The 22,220-nt window shown below is 39.0% G+C and overlaps 2 protein-coding genes across 4 annotated transcripts in view; one reads left to right on the forward strand and one right to left on the reverse strand.

The window, feature by feature from the left end:
* C5H1orf100 (chromosome 5 C1orf100 homolog) overlaps positions 1–6,429 on the forward strand; it is a 36,884-nt gene extending 30,455 nt beyond the window's left edge. The window contains exons 5-6 of one of the 3 annotated variants that reach the window (XM_029538229.1): positions 883–1,002; positions 6,352–6,429. In XM_029538229.1, coding sequence (XP_029394089.1) covers positions 883–1,001 — 119 coding nt within the window. In that variant the 3' untranslated portion in view covers position 1,002; positions 6,352–6,429. Of the gene's footprint in view, positions 1–882; positions 1,003–1,139; positions 1,273–6,351 lie in introns of those variants that run through there. The other 2 variants (XM_029538228.1, XM_029538230.1) reach the window with 2 other exon arrangements.
* Positions 6,430–7,862: 1,433 nt separating this feature from the next.
* Adss (adenylosuccinate synthase) overlaps positions 7,863–22,220 on the reverse strand; it is a 30,600-nt gene continuing 16,242 nt past the window's right edge. The window contains exons 5-13 of the mRNA XM_021198161.2: positions 21,709–21,775; positions 21,352–21,459; positions 20,497–20,578; positions 18,563–18,689; positions 17,054–17,208; positions 16,127–16,251; positions 14,914–15,011; positions 12,332–12,481; positions 7,863–8,987 (exon numbers count right to left, since the gene is read on the reverse strand). Of these exons, the coding sequence (XP_021053820.1) occupies positions 8,935–8,987; positions 12,332–12,481; positions 14,914–15,011; positions 16,127–16,251; positions 17,054–17,208; positions 18,563–18,689; positions 20,497–20,578; positions 21,352–21,459; positions 21,709–21,775 (965 nt within the window). The 3' untranslated portion in view covers positions 7,863–8,934. The remainder of the gene's footprint in view (positions 8,988–12,331; positions 12,482–14,913; positions 15,012–16,126; positions 16,252–17,053; positions 17,209–18,562; positions 18,690–20,496; positions 20,579–21,351; positions 21,460–21,708; positions 21,776–22,220) is intronic.

A 22,220-nucleotide genomic window follows, 5' to 3' on the forward strand; every position in this document is an offset into this window, starting at 1 on the left:
ATCCTTCATATTATGACATGCTTATTTCTATAGTGTGTTTAAAACACCCAATATCAGAGTAAAGTTTTGTTATAATGCTATCATTTAAACGCTTTGAGCCGGGCGTGGTGGCACACACCTTTAATCCCAGCACTTGGGAGGCAGAGGCAGGTAGATCTCTGAGTTCGAGGCCAGCCTGGTCTACAGAGTGAGTTCCAGGACAGCCAGGGCTATACAGAGAAACCCTGTCTCGAAAAAACAAAACAAACAAACAAACAAAAAAACCACGTATGAAAGGTCATTGTATCCAACCCATGCCTTCCTTGCTCCCTTCCTCTTCCATACAAGGATCTGCTAGGGATTGTAAAGGGTTAGGATCGGGATGGGGGCTCCAGCAGGCATGAATTTAGAGATGGCAACAACTACAGACACAAAGTTGGCACAGACTGTCCTCCAGACGATATAGGAAAGAACAATTGTCTAGGGTTACGACATCAAACTAAACATCAAATGTTTTTATTACATTTTAATATGATCGAATAATATCTATTAATTGTAAACTAAAGAAAGGAACTTTGATTCAATCACCCTTTTCTACATTTAAACATGTTTAAATTGCATTCTTATTTGTTATATGCACGCTCACACATGTGTCATGAAGAGGTCACCAGTGAACTGGTGGGGTTGGTTCTCCCCTTCCACTATCTGGGTCCAGAGGATCCGACCCAACTTGTTAGACTTGGCTAGAAGTGCCTTCTCCCACTGACCGTCTCCCTGGCACCCATATTTCAATTATATCCATTTAAATGTCTTAAAATACTTTTATTGTACACAGTTTCTTAAAAGATGGTGTGTTAAAATTTCAGAGTGAGTAGCAAATCACTAATTAGTTTTAAATTCCAGGTTGGGATCGAAAATTAGGCACGATTTCATTGCATCCTAGACCAGTTAATTCAGTACCAGAAGTCTACTGCTGTGGTGGTGAGAGAAGCAGCTACGCAAGAAGCACTTTTAAAAACTAAAGTAAGCATGGCATTCCAAGAAAACAACTTTGGGCATTTTTAGTGACTAAATTAACAGTAACAGCACTACCTTTAAGTGTGTATACAGATGGACCTAATCCTAAACAAATTTTGTGTTGCAAATTCTTTTTTTTTCAGGGCAAATTGTTTGGAAAATCAAGATCCAACCTTGAGAACATGTCATCTGTTGAAGGGAATAGCTGTGCTGTGCAGTACAGTGCTTGTCTGCAACACCACCACATAAACGGGAAAATAAAAATGATGTCAATGTAATAATTTTTCATAAGCTGTTAGCATCTTGTTGCTGATGTGGCCCAGCTTCTAATCACCTAACCTTCTCAGGACATGTTCATTCATGGGATCAGAGATTATACAATAACTTTCCGTTCTTATGATTATGCCATTATTACAGAGAGAGAGAGGGAGGGAGAGAGAGGGAGAGAGAGAGAGAGAGAGAGAGAGAGAGAGAGAGAGAGAGAGGAGGAGAGAGAAAGAAGAAGAAGAAGAAGAAGAAGAAGAAGAAGAAGTAGAAGAAGAAGAAGAAGGGGAGGAGGAGGAGAGGAGAGGAGAAAGAGCGGGGAGAGAGGAGAGAGAGAGAGAGAGGGGGGGGGTAGAGGGAGAGAAAGCAGAAGAGAGGGAGAGGGAGGAAAAGAGAACCAGAAGGAACTGGCCAAGGAAGAAGAGTATTGTGCTGATTAAGTCTTATCAAATACAAAGGTCTTTCATTTGGGAACCTAGACCATTGGAGTGGGTAGAAGAACCTGCAGCCAGGATGTATTAATAATTTATACTAAGCAACATCCTCTCTCTTTTTTAAAGATTTAGTTATTTATTATATATAAGTACACTGTAGCTGTCTTCAGACACACCAGAAGAGGGCATCAGATCTCATTACAGATGGTTGTAAGCCATCATGTGGCTGCTGGGAATTGAACTCAGGACCTCTGGAAGAGCAGTCAGTGCTCTTAACTGCTAAGCCATCTCTCCAGCCCAGCACAACTTCTTTCTCAAGAAGCCTTGATAACTAGGCATCAACTTTTCAGGAAAAGAGATAAAGTGTCCCAAAGAAAAGAAATAATCCCAAGGAAAGGAATACTGCATTCTGGGTGCTAGGAGACACTATCCAACACCTGATAATCAGTTGGCTTCTTACTCAACCCCCCAAATTGTAGCCTTTCTGTGAATAAATTTCCTCCAAGAATATGGAATTCCATATAGTTTCAACTGCCTTTCTTAGTCTCTAACATGGTCAGCTAAGCATCACCAAGGGATTTGAAAACATACACAGGAAAGACTAAGGCCAAAATAAAACGCCTGTCCATATAGAATAGAATTCAGACAATACAAAGATAAGAAATCTAGTATAACTTCTTGTATTAGATAAATAGGTTATATCTGTATATGTATGTATGTATATATATATGGCATTATATATGCAGATTTATGATGACGGACTCATGTACTTAGATTGAGAAGCCCTGCCATATGCTATCCCTCTGCAAGCTCCCCTGAAGGCTGTGAGGTTCCATCCAGTTCTAGCCCATAGTTCTGAGAACTTGCATGGAGAGTACTGGTGTTAAGTCCTGGCCCAAGTCTGAAGGCCTGGTTCAGTCCAAAGAGTTTCCTGCATTTAGATACTTAGTCCCTAATTGGTGGCCCTGTTTGGGTAGGTTTAAAAGATGTGGCCTTGCTGGAGGAAATGTCATTAGGGACAGGATTAGAGATTTCAAAAGCCACATACCACTCCCAGTATTCTCTCACTTATGGTTATAGTTCAAGATGGAAGCTCTCAGCTTGCTGCTCCAGCCACCATGCTTGTTTGCTTTCCTGCTTGCCATGCTCTCCCATCAGGACTCTTCCCTTTGTGTCAGTAACAGCTCATGATGGACAGCTGAAGTTGCATGGTAACTTGGTAGCTTAAGGTCAAACATTCAGTCTCTACTGAGGCCCAACAGCAGGCCAAGAACTATCTGAAAAGGAAAGTAGTTTCCTGCAAGACAGAAGCGTCTGGCTCTGTTCTAAAGACCTGTTCTGTGATTCTGGGCCCGCCAACATCTCTAAACAGCATCCCTGTTTGTCACAGACAAGTCCACTGAATTATGTGGCCTTAGTGGTGAAGCAGCTTGCAGAATAGCCTGGGCCTAATATAGAACATTTTCTTGTCATGAGCCCAACTTAGAACCCTTAGTTTTTGGTAGTATGCGGGCCTATAAGACGAGAATTTCTTTATTTCAATAATGTGTTTGGCAAGATTAGCAGCTTGAAATAACAAGACCAAATGAGGAATAAGTAACATATAAAATACAAAGAGGCCCAGTAGGCAGGGCTTACTGGGAGGAGCCCGATGCAGCAACCTAACCTTTCCTTTAGGACGGCTATCTTTTTGAAGTTTTGTTTTATTTTTATTGTATTTTACTATTTATTATTGTGTGTACATACACATGAGGGCATGCACGTTGTGTGCATGGCACACATGTGGAGATCAGAGGACAACTTTGTGGAGTAAGTTCTCACCTTCCACCTTTACATGGTTCCAAGGATTGAACTCCAGTCGGCTTGTATAAGAGCTCTTGTGTAGCATGTAGTTTTATGCTCTACCCGCCTTTAGCTCCAGGGCGTGACTGCACTACCAGCCCCCTCCCAGTTTTCCTTAAATCCTCGAACACACACACACACACACACACACACACACACACACACATTTTTCAATTACAACTCGCCTTCTTGGCACAATTGCTTGGCACCACTATCTCCCGCCTGGAAAATCGTGCCCTTATCAATTCCTTATCAGCCTAGATCACCTGTCCTAAACTTCAGTTGCTCAACTCCCCTGATCACCCACCTGTAAAAGCACCCTATGTGGCCACTCTGTTTTGAGACCTCACATGGTTGTCTGGTTCTCCTCTCTTCAACACATGGTAAACTCCATTCTCCTTCCTTGTGTTTCCCTTTTTCCCCAGGGACCTGGAAGTCCCACCTGTACTTTCTGCCCAGCAATTGGCCCATGGCTTTCTTTACTGATCAATCAAGAATCAATTGGGAAGCATGACCCTGGCATCAGAATTGCCCCCTAAATCCTTGCCATTCAGCCATCTCACTAGCCCAAATGCTATCTTAATACTCTCTACCACTGTACTACAGAACGTTTCACTGAGACAGATGGCCCCTTAAGTTTGGTTGGATTAATTACTGGCATACAAATGCCCTATCACTGAACCCCAAGGTGGTTGCTACTTCTTGATTAGTAGGATGAACAAGCACACTTCCACCAGCATAAAGGGCCAATGATCAATATTCAAGACAGATGACGACACAGGGCTGTGGAAGGACAGTGAAAATGCATGCAGGAACCAATTCTAAAAGCCTTTAAAAGTAGGGATGGGGTGGGGGGGGGGAGGTCACTCAGAAGCTGCATGCCATCTAGAAAGGAATGTGTGAATCTGCTTAAGCAATGGATCATACACGGCACACCCAGATACAACTAGGGTAGTCACAGGTTAAGCTTGTGACAATCTGCTGACTCAAAAAACCCACATCTTTTACTCATAGGGAGAAGTGAATGGGCTCTTAGAGGAACCACTACTCTTGTATTTTAATGTGGCACCCCTAATCCACTATTGAATGTAGTTTTAAGATACTGCCTATTGCTCTGGAAGGTGGCCGTACTACCAGCTCCCTCCCAGCTTTCTTGAATCTGCAGGTAAAAGACAAACACATAGTTTCTCCTTTATAACTTGCCTTCTTGGCACAATTACTGGGTGCTGATTATCTCCTGCCTGCAAAAGCTTACCCTTACCAATTTATTATCTTCATCTCTTTCACCTGCTATAAACTTGAGTGGCTAGTCCCACCTAGCCCCTGTCAAACATCTTTGGCCACCCACCTGTAGTAGTGGCCACAGGACCCCATTCTCCACTAGTTCTCACATGGTTGCTGTGTTCCTCCTCCAAAGCATGGCAGAAACTCCTCTGCCTTCCTTGCGTCTCCCTTTTCCTCCTGGGACCCATAATCCCCACTTGTACCTTCTACTCAGTAATTAGGCCCCCATCTTTCTTTACTGACAAATCAAGAACCAACTGGGGAAAAGGATCTTAGCATCAGAATCAACCCCGTCAGTCCCCCAAGGATACTTACGCTTTGGGTTTACCATTTCCTTAGGCAGAAGCAGTTCTAATGACTTCCAGGTGGTCTCTCCCTCCAACTAGCCCTTGGCTCATGGGTCAAAGCACCAATATGGAATTCTTCCAGATGCTAAGTATTATTCTCATTACTCCTTGTGTGTACATACACATGAGGGCATGCATGTTGTGTGCATGGCACACATGTCGAGGAGGACAACTTTGTGGAGTAAGTTCTCACCTTCCACCTTTACATGGTTCCAAGAACTGAACTCAAGTCATCAGGGAACCAAAAAGAAAAAAAATAAATAAATGACAGGACAGGTTCACAGCTGTGAGACACAGCACTGAAAGACCAGCTTCAGATCTGGAATCAGCCAGTTCTGAGCCAGAGTCCACAAAGGTAAATCATTTTTTTCACTCCCAATGTACACAAACTTTAGTAAGGACCCACATAAACCATTCGGGAAAGCAAGAAGAAATAACATCAGCACATGTTTGGGTAATGAGATGTTGAGATCATGATCCCCCTTCATACAGTCCCAGGGCCTTGAGTACTCCATGCAAGCAGTCCACCACTTGAGCTATATCCTCAACCCCTACTTTGGGTTAAAAGTTCCTCATTCAATGAAGTTTGACTGTTTTTCAATGGCTTTTGCCAATCTTTGCCTTTTAATTGTATTTAATCCTTATAGATTGCCAACAATTTCCACCACTTTTGTCTTTTGTATGTTCTGTGCCTTGTTAAATAATTGTACCTCCCATTATTGCCTCTTTTTGAGACAGGATTTCTGTTTAGCCTAGCTATTCTGGAACTCACTCTGTAGACAAATCAGGCTGGCCTCAAACTCAGAGATCTGCCTGCCTATGCCTCCCAAGTGCTGACTTCAGGTTTTAAAGTTATTATCATAGAAAATACAAATTCCTGTTCTAAATCTCTAATACCAATTTTGCACCGATAACATAAAAAAAAAAAATCCTGGTTCTAGTAGCAGCTGTCCCTGCTCTTGTCGATTACATTTTATAAATGCACCAAGTACCATAAACTGTTAAAACATGAATGCCAGTTATCAAGTAGCCTTTCATGAGGGTCTCTGGGTACATTTCATGTTTCATGCCATTTATACTTCCTGTAGACTTATTCGTTTTTCTATTAGTTATTTTTGTTTGTGGCATCCTCGGTATTTTAAGGGTCTGTATTAAAATAGCTTTTCAAATTTCAACTCCCTCAGGTTCTTAAAAAAAAAAAAGTCTTCGACTTCCCCCATGATGATGCCATATACTTGATTACAGTAGCTTCGTAATGTGCCAACTGATTAAGGCAGAAAGCACGCACATAGGAATGGAGTCCAGAAAGTTCAAGGTAATTCTGATCTACAAGGTTACTTCCCAGCCAGCCAGGGACATATAAGATTCTGTCCAAAGTAAACACACATAACTTCTCTTATTATCTTTTCAAATGTCTGCCCTCCTGATTCTATAGTATTCAATTAACATCAACTATGCGTACTAACCTTCCCTGCTCAAGTATTTCATGCTACAGTTGAGTACGGTTAACTTTGTGGTGAGTCCCATTTACACTCAATATACTAAATTGTAAAATGTGTATGCCCACTACATGCTTTCAAGTATTCATGAAGACCAAATGATAGCACCAGAGCCCCACAACTGAAGTTAGAGGCAGCTGAGAGCCACACAGTGTTGGAACTGAACTCTGGACTTCTGAAAAGACAGCACGTGATCTAAACTGCTGAGGTATCTCTTAATCCCCTGGCTCAGGTTTTCCAATTAAGCAGTTCTGCTGCTGCTCAGCTATAACAGACATATAATATTTCTACCTATAGGAATCTCTCATAACAAGTACTGGTTGTTTGGCTGAGCATTCCTGGATCCACCACCAACCTCACCAGCTCCTCCATAATTTGGTTCCATTTCTTCACCTCTGCAGATCTTCTCAGTCTGGACCCTGAGCACTGTCCCTCATCCCATTCATCTAGTTAGTATATTCAGCTGTCTCCTCAGAGCCTTCTCCGGCCCTTATCAGATGTTATCCGGCCTTATCACCATGTATGGCTTCATTGGAATATGTATGTATAAAACATCATTCATCAATGTTTAGGATGCTGCTGCTACCATAAGTTTCAAAAAGACTGTACTTGCCCCAGCTACTGCATATTCAGTATCTAGCAGGATATGGCATATACAGCCTTGATAATCAGAATTATAATAGTAATCAATGATTTGAAAGACAGCAGATTATCTCTTCTAAGCAACTGAGAGTTCACATTCAAAGAGAAACTGAATGATCCAGAGTGGCTTAAAATCAAATAACAACAATGGGAGACATTCTGGATATTGAAGGAAAAAATCCTGACTTGAATGAAAATGTGTTAATTACTGAAAATATGTTTCAATAATGCAGTGCTTATAGCCAAGAATATAGATCTTCCAAGTTCTTTCAGTTTCCACGAGGAGAGCAGCAGGATTTACTGCCATTGCTCTTTTGACATGTTAGATAGCTGGAGGAATCACCTGTGTTAATCATTTATTGAATCCAATGAAACTGCTCCTGTTTTAGAATTTTTCTTGAACCATGTATTAATCAAATTATTTCAGTTAAAAAAAAAAATTAGATCCTCTCAAAGATCCTACTGATCTCTACCCACCTTGTCCCAGAGTGCATGGGACACCCTTCATCCCCACTAGCATTACCAAGAACAGAAGAAAAACAATACACAACACATACTGGAAATATTTGGTTCCTTTTAATCAGCTATTGGTGGTATAATAAAATAATTTCAGGTGATACCTAATTTAAACATTTACTGGTTCAGGGAAGGATAATCTCAGCACAACGTAAAGCCTAGGGTCAGATGATCCCTCTTTGCTTTTTCAAGAATGGAGGGATGAAGGCATGATCAAAATTATGGCTGACAACTTGGACTCATGGGGGTTACTTATGGGTCATTTTGTAGGTATATTGGCAGGCGAAATGTTGGAAGCAAACACACTGTTCTTAGAAACAACAATATGCTTAAAAAAGAAAAAGAAAAGACAAACATTTGAGATCATATCTGAAAACAAAAATATCCACCAAATATCACAACAGATTTTTTTTTAATAATTATTTTCTAACATTAAGATTGTTATTGTAGGGAAACATCTCTTCTTTTTGAACACTCAATTTAATGTTGACTGCATTAAATAAACTGCAGAGAGAACTAAGTTCTGTGTTCTATACAAATTAAAATCTCATGAACATACTCCCCCTACCCTACCAAAGCTCAATTTTGCAATGGTCTCAGCAGGAAAAAAAAAAAAGAACCAGTTCACAATTTAAACAGAATTCTTAGCATTACAAATGTTGACAGAACCCCTATCTTTCCATCATTTTTTTTTCTAACAGCAAAGATCACAATGACAGAAATGAATGATCAGAATGTAAAAATATTTGTGCAAAATTGCATTAACTGTTCTCACCATCTAATCGGGGTAAAACCTCAAACACAATGGCCATAATGAAGAAAAGCTACGCTGGAAGTTCTAGATGTCAAATGGGGATTATACAGTTACTAACCATGGAAAGGACTGTGCGGCACCATGAGAAGCAGAGCAACAGATGTGGCAGCCATGCCAGCCAGGAAGCTGGATGAGAGCGCCAGGCCAGCCATTACAGCCATCCATCAGGGACTGCAAACCAACGCCAGCCGAAAACTCATTTCAATGTCTTTATTCTTGAATTTGCAGATCAAAAAGAAATGTTTAAGTCTTTTCCCCTTCCTCTTAAGGAGTGTCTCGTGCATTGCTGGCAATCCTTAGAAGAGCTGAATCATGGACTCTCTGGATTTACCTACACCAATCCATTTAACTGGAAAACATAAGAAAATAGCACTAAGTCCCTCAGGCATTCACCCTTGGGTAAGGAGAGGACAGTCCTGCTAGGCAAGAGCTAAACTCCCAGCTCTCCCACATTCAGATCAAAGAAATATTGTATTTAAAAAGTAAAGGTTCAAAAAAGCCAAGTCATAGGTTTTTCCAGAACTATGAGTGACTGACATGAATTTTTTTAAAGTTAGTATTATTTCTTAAAGGTTATTGTATACTGTTAATATTATTTCTTTTTTTCTTTTTTTTTCTTTTTTGGTTTTTCGAGACAGGGTTTCTCTGTATAGCCCTGGCTGTCCTGGAACTCACTTTGTAGACCAGGCTGGCCTCGAACTCAGAAATCTGCCTGCCTCTGCCTCCCGAGTGCTGGGATTAAAGGCCTGCGCCACCAGGCCTGGCTAATATTATTTCTTAAAGTATAATGAATACTGAAAATCTTTCATCTCAAAAACAAAGAAATATAGGTATAATTCTGCTAGATAATTATAGTATGTAACAGAAACCTTTTAAAATGAATTGAGTAATATCCATTAATGTAGATTTTGAAAATCAAAAGGAATGGGTTTCTAGAGAGTTGGCTCAGTGGTTGAGAGTACTTGCTGCTCTTGCAGAGGGGATCCTGGTTCAATTCCAAGCACAAAATGACTTAAAACTATAGATTCTGAAAATCCACAGCACCCTCCTCAGAGGGCTCTGTGGACATTGTATAAATGTGGTGCATATTTAGACACATAAAATAATAAACCTTAAAGAGTTCTTCCTCCATGTAATATAATTTTAGCATATTATAAACATAAAACATGATTTGTTACTCTTGTATTAAGAAATTTATTTGAAATTGAAAAACCACATACTGTGTTAGAGAACTTTTTGTGTTTTATTCTAAGCAAATACACAGGGAAAACTCATCTTTAGACACAGTGATTTGAGGAAGAAAATTGATCTTTTAAGACATTAGGAAGTTAAGTTGCAAATATTTCTGCTTCGGATTTTTTTTCTATAAGGCTTCTTGTTATCTATTGGTAAAAAAAATTGATGAACTAGTTTCATTTTCAGCTTTTGCCTTATGATTTATAAGTGTATTGTGTAGAAATACAGTGTACTGAATTTTATATATTTTCATTTCTATACCACAAAGGCATTACTGCTACTTAAAAATAGTTTAAGTGGATAAAATAAGTATCTCAGTTATGTTATTAATAAAGGTGAATTCCAGCTGGGCAGTGGTGGCACACGCCTTTAATCCCAGCACTTGGGAGGCAGAGGCAGGCGGATTTCTGAGGTCTAGGTCAGCCTGGTCTACCAAGTGAGTTCCAGGACAGCCAGGGTTACAGAGAAACCCTGTCTCGGAAAAACAAACAAACAAACACACACACACACACACACACACATAAACAAACAAAAGGTGAATTCCAAGTATTTTTGTTTTGCTTGCTTTTTAAAAAACTTAGTTTTTTATTTTATGTGCATTGGTGTTTTGCCTGTAGGTATGCCTGTGTGAAGGTGTGAGGGTATCAGATCTTGGAATTACAGACAGTTGTGAGCTGCCATATGGATGCTGGGAATTGAACCTGGGTCTTCTTGGAAGGGCAGTCAGTGCTCTTAACCACTGAGTCGTATCGCTGTCCCTGAAGTTTTTTTTTTATTTTAAAATAAAAAGCTGTATTCTATGTCAGAGAGAGGCAGTCCTCTACTTCTCCCATATTGCTCTTTTTGTCAGCAGCTTCTGCTCACTTTCTTCTAGAAAGGATCCAGATCTGACTAACCTGCCCTTTATTATGCTGTAACTATACTACTTTTACCATTTCTCCATCCTCAATGATTATGACAATAAGTCTTGGTCCCAATCAGCAGAGATATAAGGAATTTTTAAAAATAAAGTTCCTGATAAATAGAAAATATAAGCAAATTAAAAAAATCCACTGTTTTACATTAAAACATATAGAAACATCTTGACGATTTTAGAATATAACGTCTTACGAATGGCCTGGTACATCAGTCCAGAGAGACATGAGTAGTGATCTCTGCCTCAGAGCTCTAGATTGGTTGTAGAACTACTGGGTTCCCTACAGTATTGGTAGGAGAAACCTTTATGGTATTTTTATAGGGCTCATTAAAAGTCAGCTATTTATAATTCAAAAACTGTTGACTAAAAGCCATTAGCAAATATGCCTTGCTAACTCTGATATCAATCTGGGACAAGAACTATATCTGAAACGAATCATGAATAAAAATGAAACACAAGAGACAGCATGAGTACATAATATGTTGTGCGTGGGAATACCTCCTACCTACTTTCTTCTCTAGTTCCCGTCAGTGTAAGCAGAAGGGTGGAAGGGAAAAGCAAGTCTGGTCATCTCATTTTAATGGTTTTATATGAGTTATATTCATTTCTCCTTTTGTCTATTTGGGTTTTTTGTTTTATTGAGATAGGGTTTTACTATATAGGACTAGCACTCTGAGCAATCCTCCTGCCTCAGCCTTCTATAACCAAGGACTAATGAGTAAACTAATTCATCCTTTATTATTGCCTTGTATTTTTTGCTAATGAAATGTACTGGCTAGTTTATGTTGCCTTGACACAAGCTAAAGTCACTAGAGAGGAAGGAGACCCTCAATTGAGAAAACGCCTCTATAAGACTGGACTGCAGGGCTGGAGAGATGGTGCAACAGTTAAGAGCTCTCTGACTGCTCTTCCAAAGGTCCTGAGTCCAAATCCCAGCAATCACACGGTGGCTCACAACCATCTTTAATGAGATCTGATGCCTTCTTCTGGAGTGTCTAAAGACAGCTACAGTGAACTTAATGCATAATAAATAAATAAATAAATAAATAAACAAATCTTTTAAAAAAAAAAAAATGGACTGCAGGCTTGGCTGTAGGCCATCTTCTTCATGGCTTCCTGCCGCCCAGGTTCCTGCCTGGTTTGAGTTTCTGCCCTGAATGAGTAACAGGATGAGCAGTGATGTGAAAGAGTAAGCCAAATAAACCCTCTCCTTCCCCAGCTGCTTTGGCCACAGTATTTCACTACAGCAACAGAGACCCTAAGACATGAGATGGCATTTTTAAATATTCTCAATTCCTAATGTCTATCCAAGATTCCAACTTTTAAGGGCAGCTATAAGCCAAATGAAAATCACCACCACAACAAAAAACATTTTCTGATGAGGGTAAAAGCCATAAAAGTATTATTAATCAAGAGAAATGACAAGAGTCAACATCCCAGGGAAATCAAAAAGCAACAAAAAGCAGAAAAAAAAAAAACCCCTCAAACAAACAAATAAAAACCCCTACAAACTAACAGAAAGCTGCTCATAAAGTGTTTACCTGGTATTTGAAGCTCATCTTCAATAAACCGAACATAATTTTGTGCGTTGTCAGGGAGCTCCTTAAATGTCCTTGCATTAGATATGTCTGTGTTCCATCCTGGGAGAGTCTTATACTGAACTTCCACTTTATTTAAGACTTCTTGGTTTGCTAAAAGTTAAGGAGTATATGTGTTTATAGACCACAGAGCCTATTGCCAAATGACTTATTTATTTATTTATTTATTTAGAGGCATAGTTTTCTCTTCTTTCTAGGCTGGCCTTATACTCTTGGCAATCCTCCTCCTTTAAAGCCTATCCAAATCCCGGGATTATAAACATGAACCATTATGGCCAGTTCAAATGACATCAAAATCCTCAAAACAGACTTGTGTCATAATTTCATTTTCAGACGTTTATAAAGGTGAGAACCAGCACTCAGCCACCTAGGGTGATAGTTTATAAGCCGACATTTCTTCAACAGCATGATTACACGCTGTGAATGGAGAAGATTACAGGGTTATAGCATCAGTTACAGTGGCTGGTGAATGAGCTGGACCAAACTTTAAGCTTTATGCTTCTGGAGCATCTTGAATTTCTGTAGTATTAATTGTGTGAATACAACAGCAACTTCATACAAGGTTGGTACACCTTCAATCCTCTGAGAAATCAACTGTGGGATGAAAATTTTCTTTATTATTCCACCTGATGACTTTCTTTATATAGCCCCTACTAGAATCTGCATGTGTACTACAAATGATGAGCAGTTTCTCAGACTACAGACTACATAGTAGACACTGTGGTACAATGCTCAGGTTTCCCTCTTCAGAGTGGAGAGTCTCAAGAATGATTCATACCATGCATGTAACAGCTAGAGAGGTTTGTGGAAACATATTAGGCTTTCCATAAGAACATTAACAAAACCAAACTAAACGATAATACAAGTTCAAGGTGACTATCCATCAATTCAATGGTTCCGTAAAGTAAAAGTCCATAGTGCTTAGAGGAAGACAACAGAAGCTGAGTCTCTCTAGTCTCCTCTCTGTATGTGAGCCACAGCAAGGAGTGACACTCCAGGTACCACTGCTCTCACCATAAGCAGGTTTCTGAGAACATGCTACGAAACACTTCATGGAGAAAAATCACCATCTTGGGAGTATTTCTGGAGGAATCTGGCCTAAGTCAGCTTAACAAAACAAAAACTAAAAAAAAAAAAAAAAAAAGCACAAATTTTATGTTTTTGAGTTTTTAATATTTTAAACAATTTGATGTATAATTATGATATATCTTGCCATGTCACTATATTTGATCATACTATTTTCTTTGGTACTTGAGCTATATTAGAACTCTTTAAACAGCTTTGAGGTAGCATTAATGACCAAGGCATTAACATATACTTGAATAATCAGTTTTCCAAGTAATGGTGTCATAAAATGTTAACAGATGCCTAGTTTTCTCTAAGAGAAATTGGAAAGATGACAGAAAATTATTCTCCACGAACACCTAGCCTTAGAGTCACAAAAGCTTCCCAGTCTGCCAAGGTTCATTAAGGTTGTCAACATTGCTTCAATTTGCATTTTCTTGCTGTATAGGGACACTATCTGAAAAATCAGTGATTTCCATTTCTAAAGATAGGGGCATTGACCTAACTCACAAGTAACTTAAGACAGGCTTCACAAAACTGTACTGCCTGAAGTAGGCATCTCCTTCACCTGCAAGCTTCAGGTGGGCTTGGAGGGGGGAGTAAGTGTGGGGCTTGGAGGGGAGAGTAAGTTGATGTACCAAGAAAGAGCACACCACAAGACACAAGTCTTTTCTTTATCCCCCAAGGAAGAGAGAATTCCTCCTCTATGGAAATCATTCACTTTAAATTTTTTTCTCTCTCCCCCACTTTGATGTTGCTAAGGAGAGGGGTTTTACTATATATTGCCCAGACTATCTCTGAACTTCTGAGTTCAAGAGGGCCTCTTGCCTTACGCTCCTAAGTAGCTGGGCTACAGGCATTCAGCACCATACTTAGTTTGTGTATGTCAATTACTATAAATTAAGAAAGTTAAAAGCTAGTCGGGCGTGGTGGTGCACGCCTTTAATCTCAGCACTTGGGAGGCAGAGACAGGTGGATTTCTGAGTTCAAGGCCAGCCTGGTCTACAAAGTGAGTTCCAGGACAGCCAGGGCTATACAGAGAAACCCTGTCTCAAAAAACCAAAAAAANATTTCTGAGTTCAAGGCCAGCCTGGTCTACAAAGTGAGTTCCAGGACAGCCAGGGCTATACAGAGAAACCCTGTCTCAAAAAACCAAAAAAAAATAAAATTTAAAAAAAAAAAAAAGAAAGAAAAGAAAGAAAATTGAAAGCAGCATGAACCAAACCTCTTTCTTATTCTGAGTTAAAGCACATGCTTGTGACCCAACACTCAAGTTAATGCCAGTTTTGAACAAAATGCTTATCTTTACTATCAGTAAAAATCAAGCCTGTGAAAGATAATCTTATAAATAAGTAGCAATTATATATCATATATAATATATAGTTAAATAATAATATAACTCATAATAGGTTATAATAATCTTATACATTTTAGGCACAGCTTAGAAAACAAAAGAGTACCTGGGAAATGAGGTATGATTTCCCCATCTAATTTGTAAGCAACTCCAACTTTGATTTCCGTAAACATATCCAAAATATCCAACTTGGTAAGGGCCAACCTAATTTTGAAAAGAAAAGACATTGTTGAAACAGCATACTTTTGGCATCCAGTAAGACTAATGCGGGAGTAAGAAAATTCATGCAAAGCTCAAAGTTCCAAAGCCAAGTCTGAAAACTAGTTAGAACTGTACTTGAAAGCGTGCCGCACATAAACATCACACTGATGAGGACATTGCATGGACATGTGGTCTTCATAGTACACCCAAGTTACTTTCTAGTAATGACAACAGATTTTCACTGGTGGCTTCATACTTGCTCAGCTTTCTCACTGAGGGACAACTGTGGGAAGTCTGCCTGGAGTTAAGGATGCACTTTGTGCCAAAGGGACACAGCAGAACACATTGTTCCACATAATCACAAGATATTAAGTACATTTCCACACATGCTACCAGCCCCATTCTTCATTCTGGTTAACATCACCTCCACCCTTCTGGTCAGAAACTGACAAAGGAAGGAAACGACCTCTTCATGATACATCAAAGTTTCTTGAAAACTGACTGGAAAAGAGGATTTTAAGGGAAAAATCTGTGAAAATTAGATAAAACACCAGGTTTGGGGTTCTGATCCATAAATTTTGGAGTTTTTTTGTTTTGTTTGTTGTTTTAAAAAAAAGCCTCTTTAGAAGTTCAGCCTAATTAATCCAGATAAAAACACATTTACAGCATATTTTCAATGATCTGGACAGTGTGTATATATATCTCAGCTCACAGTATCACCTTGATTCAAAGATGATAAAAGTGGGATTCAGAAAGGTGAGTCATACTAAATCTCCATACACCATCTCCACCTTTGTATATGCACACACTGTTCACAATATTCACCCACGGAGGCCTCCATCTGCTCTGACCTGCCTACCCATCCTGCCACTGCCCTCTACACAAATGCCCATGAGGTCAGAGGATCGGCATTCTTTCTAAAGCACTGGGTATCCAGAATAACCTTGGGGTCTCTTCCTGCGCACTTTCTCCTGTATCTCATTCCACTTCTGAAACTATGATTTCAATCTGGAGGCAAACGAATGAATCTTCTCTGTTAGGGGACTCTTACAGAATCAAATCTGTGGTTACCAACTGTCCACCATTTCCTAAAATAAATGTTTCTTAAGAACACTCACGCAGTAAATCCATTGATCATATGAGCATATTTGAGTGAAACAAGGTCCAACCAGCCACATCTTCTTTTCCTTCCAGTAGTTACTCCAAATTCTCTACCCCGTGTTTGTAATAATTCTCCAATTTCCTGGATAACAGAATTTATGAGTTAGAATATCAGAGCAGTATATATCCAGGGAATTATAATACACACACACCCACACACCACCACCACCACTACCAACAACAACAAACAAGAAACCCCCTGTATCTCTTGATAAACATCTTCGTGAAATAAGATGAAAAGGGGAATTCCTTGGAAATGGCATTACTTGGAATATATTTGGTTTTGATTTTATTTTTAAAATTTTAAGCTAATATTTTTTACAATGCAGGTCAAGTGCAGACTAACCTAATAAACAGTTATATTGTGAGGTGACTGTATTCTGATTGGCCCATTGATAAGTTCACAGCTGAATCGAGTATTAGGAGGCAGGACCCTGTCGGTTCCTGTGGTACACCTTTAAAGGTAAGCCTGCTTCTTGCAGGCTGCTCTCACTTGTAGCTTCCTAACTGCATAAGGTGAGGTGATGGGCTTTCCTGTACTGTGACCTTCTGCCACAGAGGATGTACTGTCTTATCACTAGGCCAGAAACAGAACAGGGTAACCAGACTTGAAACTGTAAACAACAACAAAAATACATCTTTCCTTCTTTTAAATTTCTCATGTAATTTCCGCAACAAAGGGAAAGCTCATAAACAATACATTAATAAGGTTTATTTAAACATACAAACCTAGCCTAGTCATTCCAGGATCTAAAGTTTTATAGTTTTCCTGAAAGTTTTAAGGCAAACACAACAAATGATCCTTGTAAATGAAGAGAGAGGCAGGAGTCTGTTAAGGTTGGGGTGAGGGGAACATGGTTTTTCTTACTGAGAAATAAACTTACATTGTCTTGCTCTGTGGGAAAGGCACCAATACCAACTCTAGTGGTGTAAGCTTTCACAACTCCATATACCTCTCCAACATTTTGAGGGGGCATACCCAAACCTGTACAAACACCTCCAACAGTACAGTTTGAAGAGGTTACAAAAGGATAAGTTCCTAAAAAATAGAAAACAAACAAAAAACCCACTAAGATGAACACATGTATATAAACACTGTAACACAGAATTACCATTAATACCATGCGCCTGACAGACTAGACCATAATTGTCACTGCTCTCAAGTGCTCAATGTTTTAGCTGAGACTCTTTGTCTATAATGTTAAAACACAGTTAAAAATGCAGGTAGTTAGAGCTTTAGTTACAGTGAGCTGCAGAGCATGTGCAGTTGTCATCTTGGCTCTATAGTACACAATGACTAATTACAGAGGATCTTATGTAGAAACCCAGCTACATATCTTGACTGGGTCCTAATTAATTCCAAGCAAATGACTCCCCGGTGGACATATTTAGAGTGCAGCAGGACCCTGGGCAACAGGAAGTTTGTGGTGTTCAACATTTCCCCAGATTTTAAATCTATTCAGAGAAACCCTCAAATCACAGGAACAATTATGAGGGTGCATTTTCCTCCCTGTCATACTTAACCACTCACCCTGCTAATTATACTCCCTTTTCAGATTGAGAAGGCATACTATAGGATAAAAGGATAATGTATCTATTATAGACAAATATATTCTCTTTAATTAGTTAGTATCTAGAGCAAGTGAAATGTCAAGAGGCTGAGGGAGGTAAGAGCACTTGCTGCTCTTCCAGAGGACTCAGCTTTGATTCCAGCACCCAAATGATGGCTCAACAGCCACCTGTAACTCTATTTCCAGGAGATCCAAGGACTTCAGGCTTCCAAGGCCCCTTCATCCATGTGGTGTACAAAATACATGCAGGCAAAACACTCAAACCATAAAACAAAAATAAACAAATAAAAAAGAAATGTCCCCCAGAACTGTTAACAGTATAAGAAAACATTTAGATGTAACCACCAAAAAACTAATGAAGACAGTCATCTAATAAGTTTAGCTTAGCCATGAGGATGGAAGAAAGACCGAGTCTACCAAAGTCTCATGCAGAGTTAGCATAAACAGGCTTTCCTAGATCAAAATATGTTTAATCCAATTTCTACATTTTAAAAGACTTAAAGGTGATAGCATTTTACAGTTCCAGAGAAACAGTAGTTGAATAAATCAACAATTCACAATCTGCAGAACTCCAAACCCACAGAACCCAATTAATTCCATTTTTAATGAACTATAAAACTTATACTGTGCTTGCTACAATATTCTTTAAAACCACCAACAACAAAAAAAACAAACAAAAAAACCTTACTATATTGAAAAGCTACCTCATTCCCAAATACACAAGCTAAATGCACTATTTATAACCTCCTAATGCTAACATTAATATTCATATCTAAGTACTTTGAGCTCAGTCAAACTCCCTATAAATCATATCTCACTTACCAAAATCAATATCTAACAATGCTGCGTTTGCACCTTCTACCAAGATTTTCTTGGGTGGTCCATGGAGGGCCTCATATAGGAAATAAACTCCATCTTTCACCATCGGTTTAATCCTTTCCATATAACCCTACACAAAGACAAAAACCAGTTTCCATGTGCACTAATAAATACATTGTAACACCAGTAGAAGAGTAAACTGCCTGGCCTTCCACAGTGGAAACTGACAAATCGAAACAAAAAGGCACTGGCGACAGGCTCATCCTATTGCAACATTTGGATTAGCTATGGTCTCTCAGAAAGAGTGGTTAGTAATACAAGGGCTAGGGATGTGGCACAGTAGCAGAGTACTTACCTAGCATGTGTGAGGTCCTGAGCAACACACATACACATACGCTGTAACATTTAAAAGTTCTATAACAACTTCACTGGCAATAGCACAAATGTTCATTTCATAAACTAGCTTTCATGAAGAATAAAAAGAGCTACTATCTGATTATATTAGATGGCACTTTTAATATTTTTAGGTATTTGAAAAGCTGCATTTATAATCTATGTAACTAACAATTTTCAAGTTCAAATTAGACACCAAGATGTGATAAGGACACAAACTATAGTGTCAAGATTGCAAACATTAGTGACTGAGTGCTGTCATTCTTTATGACAACAACATGTCATCAGTCCACAGTACCACATACTAACATGAGTTGCTAGTAATGTTTAACTTGAGAATTCAGGGTTTCCCCGAGGACTGCAGTACAGCCGCAATAAATCCTGGTTCTGACTGTGGACAGCAGGAGCAACCATCCCGGAAGCTGCTTACCAGGCACCTGTTAGAAATGTCTCTGGCCCCTCCTTGGCACTTGTCTTTAATCTCTTACTTATATTTTAGTCCTTTCTATAAGCCTAAAACAAAGCCCTGGTTTAACATATGCTACTTATGAAAATCTTCCTTGTTTCCTTTTGTTGTTCTTTTTCTCCCCTTGAGCCCCACCCCACTCCCACCCTCGCCCTGCTCAAGGCGGAGCTCTACCTCAGTATGTACTTCAACTTGTGATCAAGTTCCTGCTTCCACCTCTAAAGTGCAAGGATTACCAGTATAGGCTACCACACCCAATTTATAATAATCATAAACAGGAGCTGGTGAGATGGCTCAGCAGGTAAGAGCACTGACTGTTCTTCCAAAGGTCCTGAGTTCAAATTCCAGCAACCACATGGTGGCTCACAACTACCCATAACGAGATCTGATGCCCTCTTCTGGTGCGTCTGAAGACAGCTACACAATGTACTTATGTATAATAATTAATAAATTAAAAAAAAATCATAAACAGACCTAAGGTCTACAACTATTAAAGAATGGCATATGGTATGTAGATTCTTACTCAGTTCTGAAAACAAAATGAACAGTTTTAAGGAAATAATCACCAGGCATATAGGAAACAATGTGAGATTTACCAATAACTGAGAAAGTTCTGCTAATTCAGGCATCTCACAGCTATGACTGATAGTCTTCTTGGTGGCCAGTAAAGTTAGCTGTCTTAGGAACTGTTATCAATCCTACCAGCCAACTTTACAAGTTACCACACTGTGGCTTTCTTTATTGATCCACACGTGAGTAGCCATGCATGGTTTCTTCATAATGCAAATCTGGACTTCCTTGTGTTCAAAATTCTCCAATAGCTTTCCAGGGCCTCCTAAATAACATCTAAGTTTCCTGCAAGTGTATTTGAGACCTATGATCTGCCTACTTTCACATCTCATTCCCTTTCCCATCCAGTTTTCCATCTAGACTCAACTGTGTGAAGTCACACAGACATGCTATGTCCAGGGATGACTGGTCACTAGTTAATACACAAAGCTGAAATGGATGAAAAACTCAAATGTCAGTTTGGCAAGTTAGTATTTAAAAATCCATTGCTGAGCTAAGAAAGCATTACCTTGAGTTGCTGTAATTCACCTTCAATGTCTATTTCCAAAGTCGGGTATATAGATTTATACTGGTTAGCTAGAACTTTGAACCTGAGAAATAAACAGATCATGGCATTAACTATGTTACAGAATACTTCAAACAATATCATCCAAGTCAAGTGATTTCTGTGCCTTATAAATGGTCTTAAAAGCAAATTAGTTTGCAAACTGAAGTTACTTATGGAGAAATAAAATTGAAGTAAGGAGATAAACATGAACCAATTATACACTCAAGATACATTTTCATGTTTAAGACAAAATATAAATAAGGTGATGTGTGTGGTTGAAGAAAAAGGATTGGAATAACTAAAATTTGAAAATACAAAAGACAGATTATATTGTACTGTGTAAAAAAATGAGAGGGTCAGTCTACATGACACTTAGACAGTAGCAATTCTCTGTAGGACTTTTTAGTGCATGGCCTGCCAGTGCAAGTATATAACTATACTTCCCATGAAAATCATTTTATAAAGAATATGTCAGTATAGCATTCCTACTTTAAAGACATATCCAAAAAATTTACCAGAACCTGGAAGGCTAAATATTTCTAGATGGGAAGACAGAATGGGTCCCTGAACCTGAAATATCAAAGACAAGATCCTACCTAAGACATGGTTAGCACATCAGAATGCCACACTGAGAACATTTCCTTTCATGGAAAACCAGTTCATATGCCAGTCCTCACAAACAGTATGGTTGGCTCTGTCCTCTTAGGATACCATTCTTACACAATCATCAGGTTATTTTTTATAAAGTAAATGTGAATACTAATGCTACAATTTTGTACTCTGGGTCTTAAAAATAAAAAAAGACAAGTTTTTTACCTCTCAGAGAAGCCGTCGAAGTCAGAGACAAGATCACACATCCGAAGTCCACTCCGAGCAGCTTTAGAGGAATACACAGGGCCAATACCCTTTTTCGTGGTACCCAAACTTAAAAACAGATCAAAACAGCTTCAAGTTACACAAGGAAGATATAAGTCTTGTTGTCAGATCTTTTCAAAAAAGAAAGTTACATATGATTATTTCCTATTTGTGCAATTTCCTGTAAGCGTATTTGCATACTCTAACTGGTCTTCTCTGAAACCTAGGGAACTATTCTTATCTATCTGCGGTTTGGTTTGGTTTAATCTTGGCTCAAAATTTATACATAAGGATATAAATGAAATATTTATGTCCTACTTTTTTCCTGCTTGCTCTTGTCTCTGCTGTTCCTGGATACCATCAGCTGCTTGATGAAAGTCAAACACTGAAGAAAAAAAAAAAATCAAACAAACCACAGTTGTTATTGAAACAAAGATAACAGTCAAGGTAAAAATATTCCAAACTACTCAGACCAGAGATTCTCCCAACCTTGCTTCTGACAAATTGTATAGACATGTTTCTAAAAGTAACAACAGCAACTTACACTTGTAATTTCAGCATTAAACATGCAGGTAGTAGGAGGATCACATGTGAGGCAGGTCTGGGCTACGTGGTGAGTTCAGGCGAGCCTGGGTTACACAATGTTTGAAGAAAGCAAAAAAGAAGACAAAAGGCCAATTTTAGAATATCCTAACCTAAAACTCGATGAAGTTCAATCTATAAAGATACCTCCCCCTTCTTCCTCTACACCTTCAAGTTCTGGACGCCTGGAGTTTAGAGCTCACCTCAATGCCTCCCCTTTCTTCCACCCTAGGCCCAAACTTCACAAC

Source organism: Mus pahari, chromosome 5 (genome assembly GCF_900095145.1).
Source record: "Mus pahari chromosome 5, PAHARI_EIJ_v1.1, whole genome shotgun sequence".
NCBI classification, from domain to species: Eukaryota; Metazoa; Chordata; class Mammalia; order Rodentia; family Muridae; genus Mus; species Mus pahari.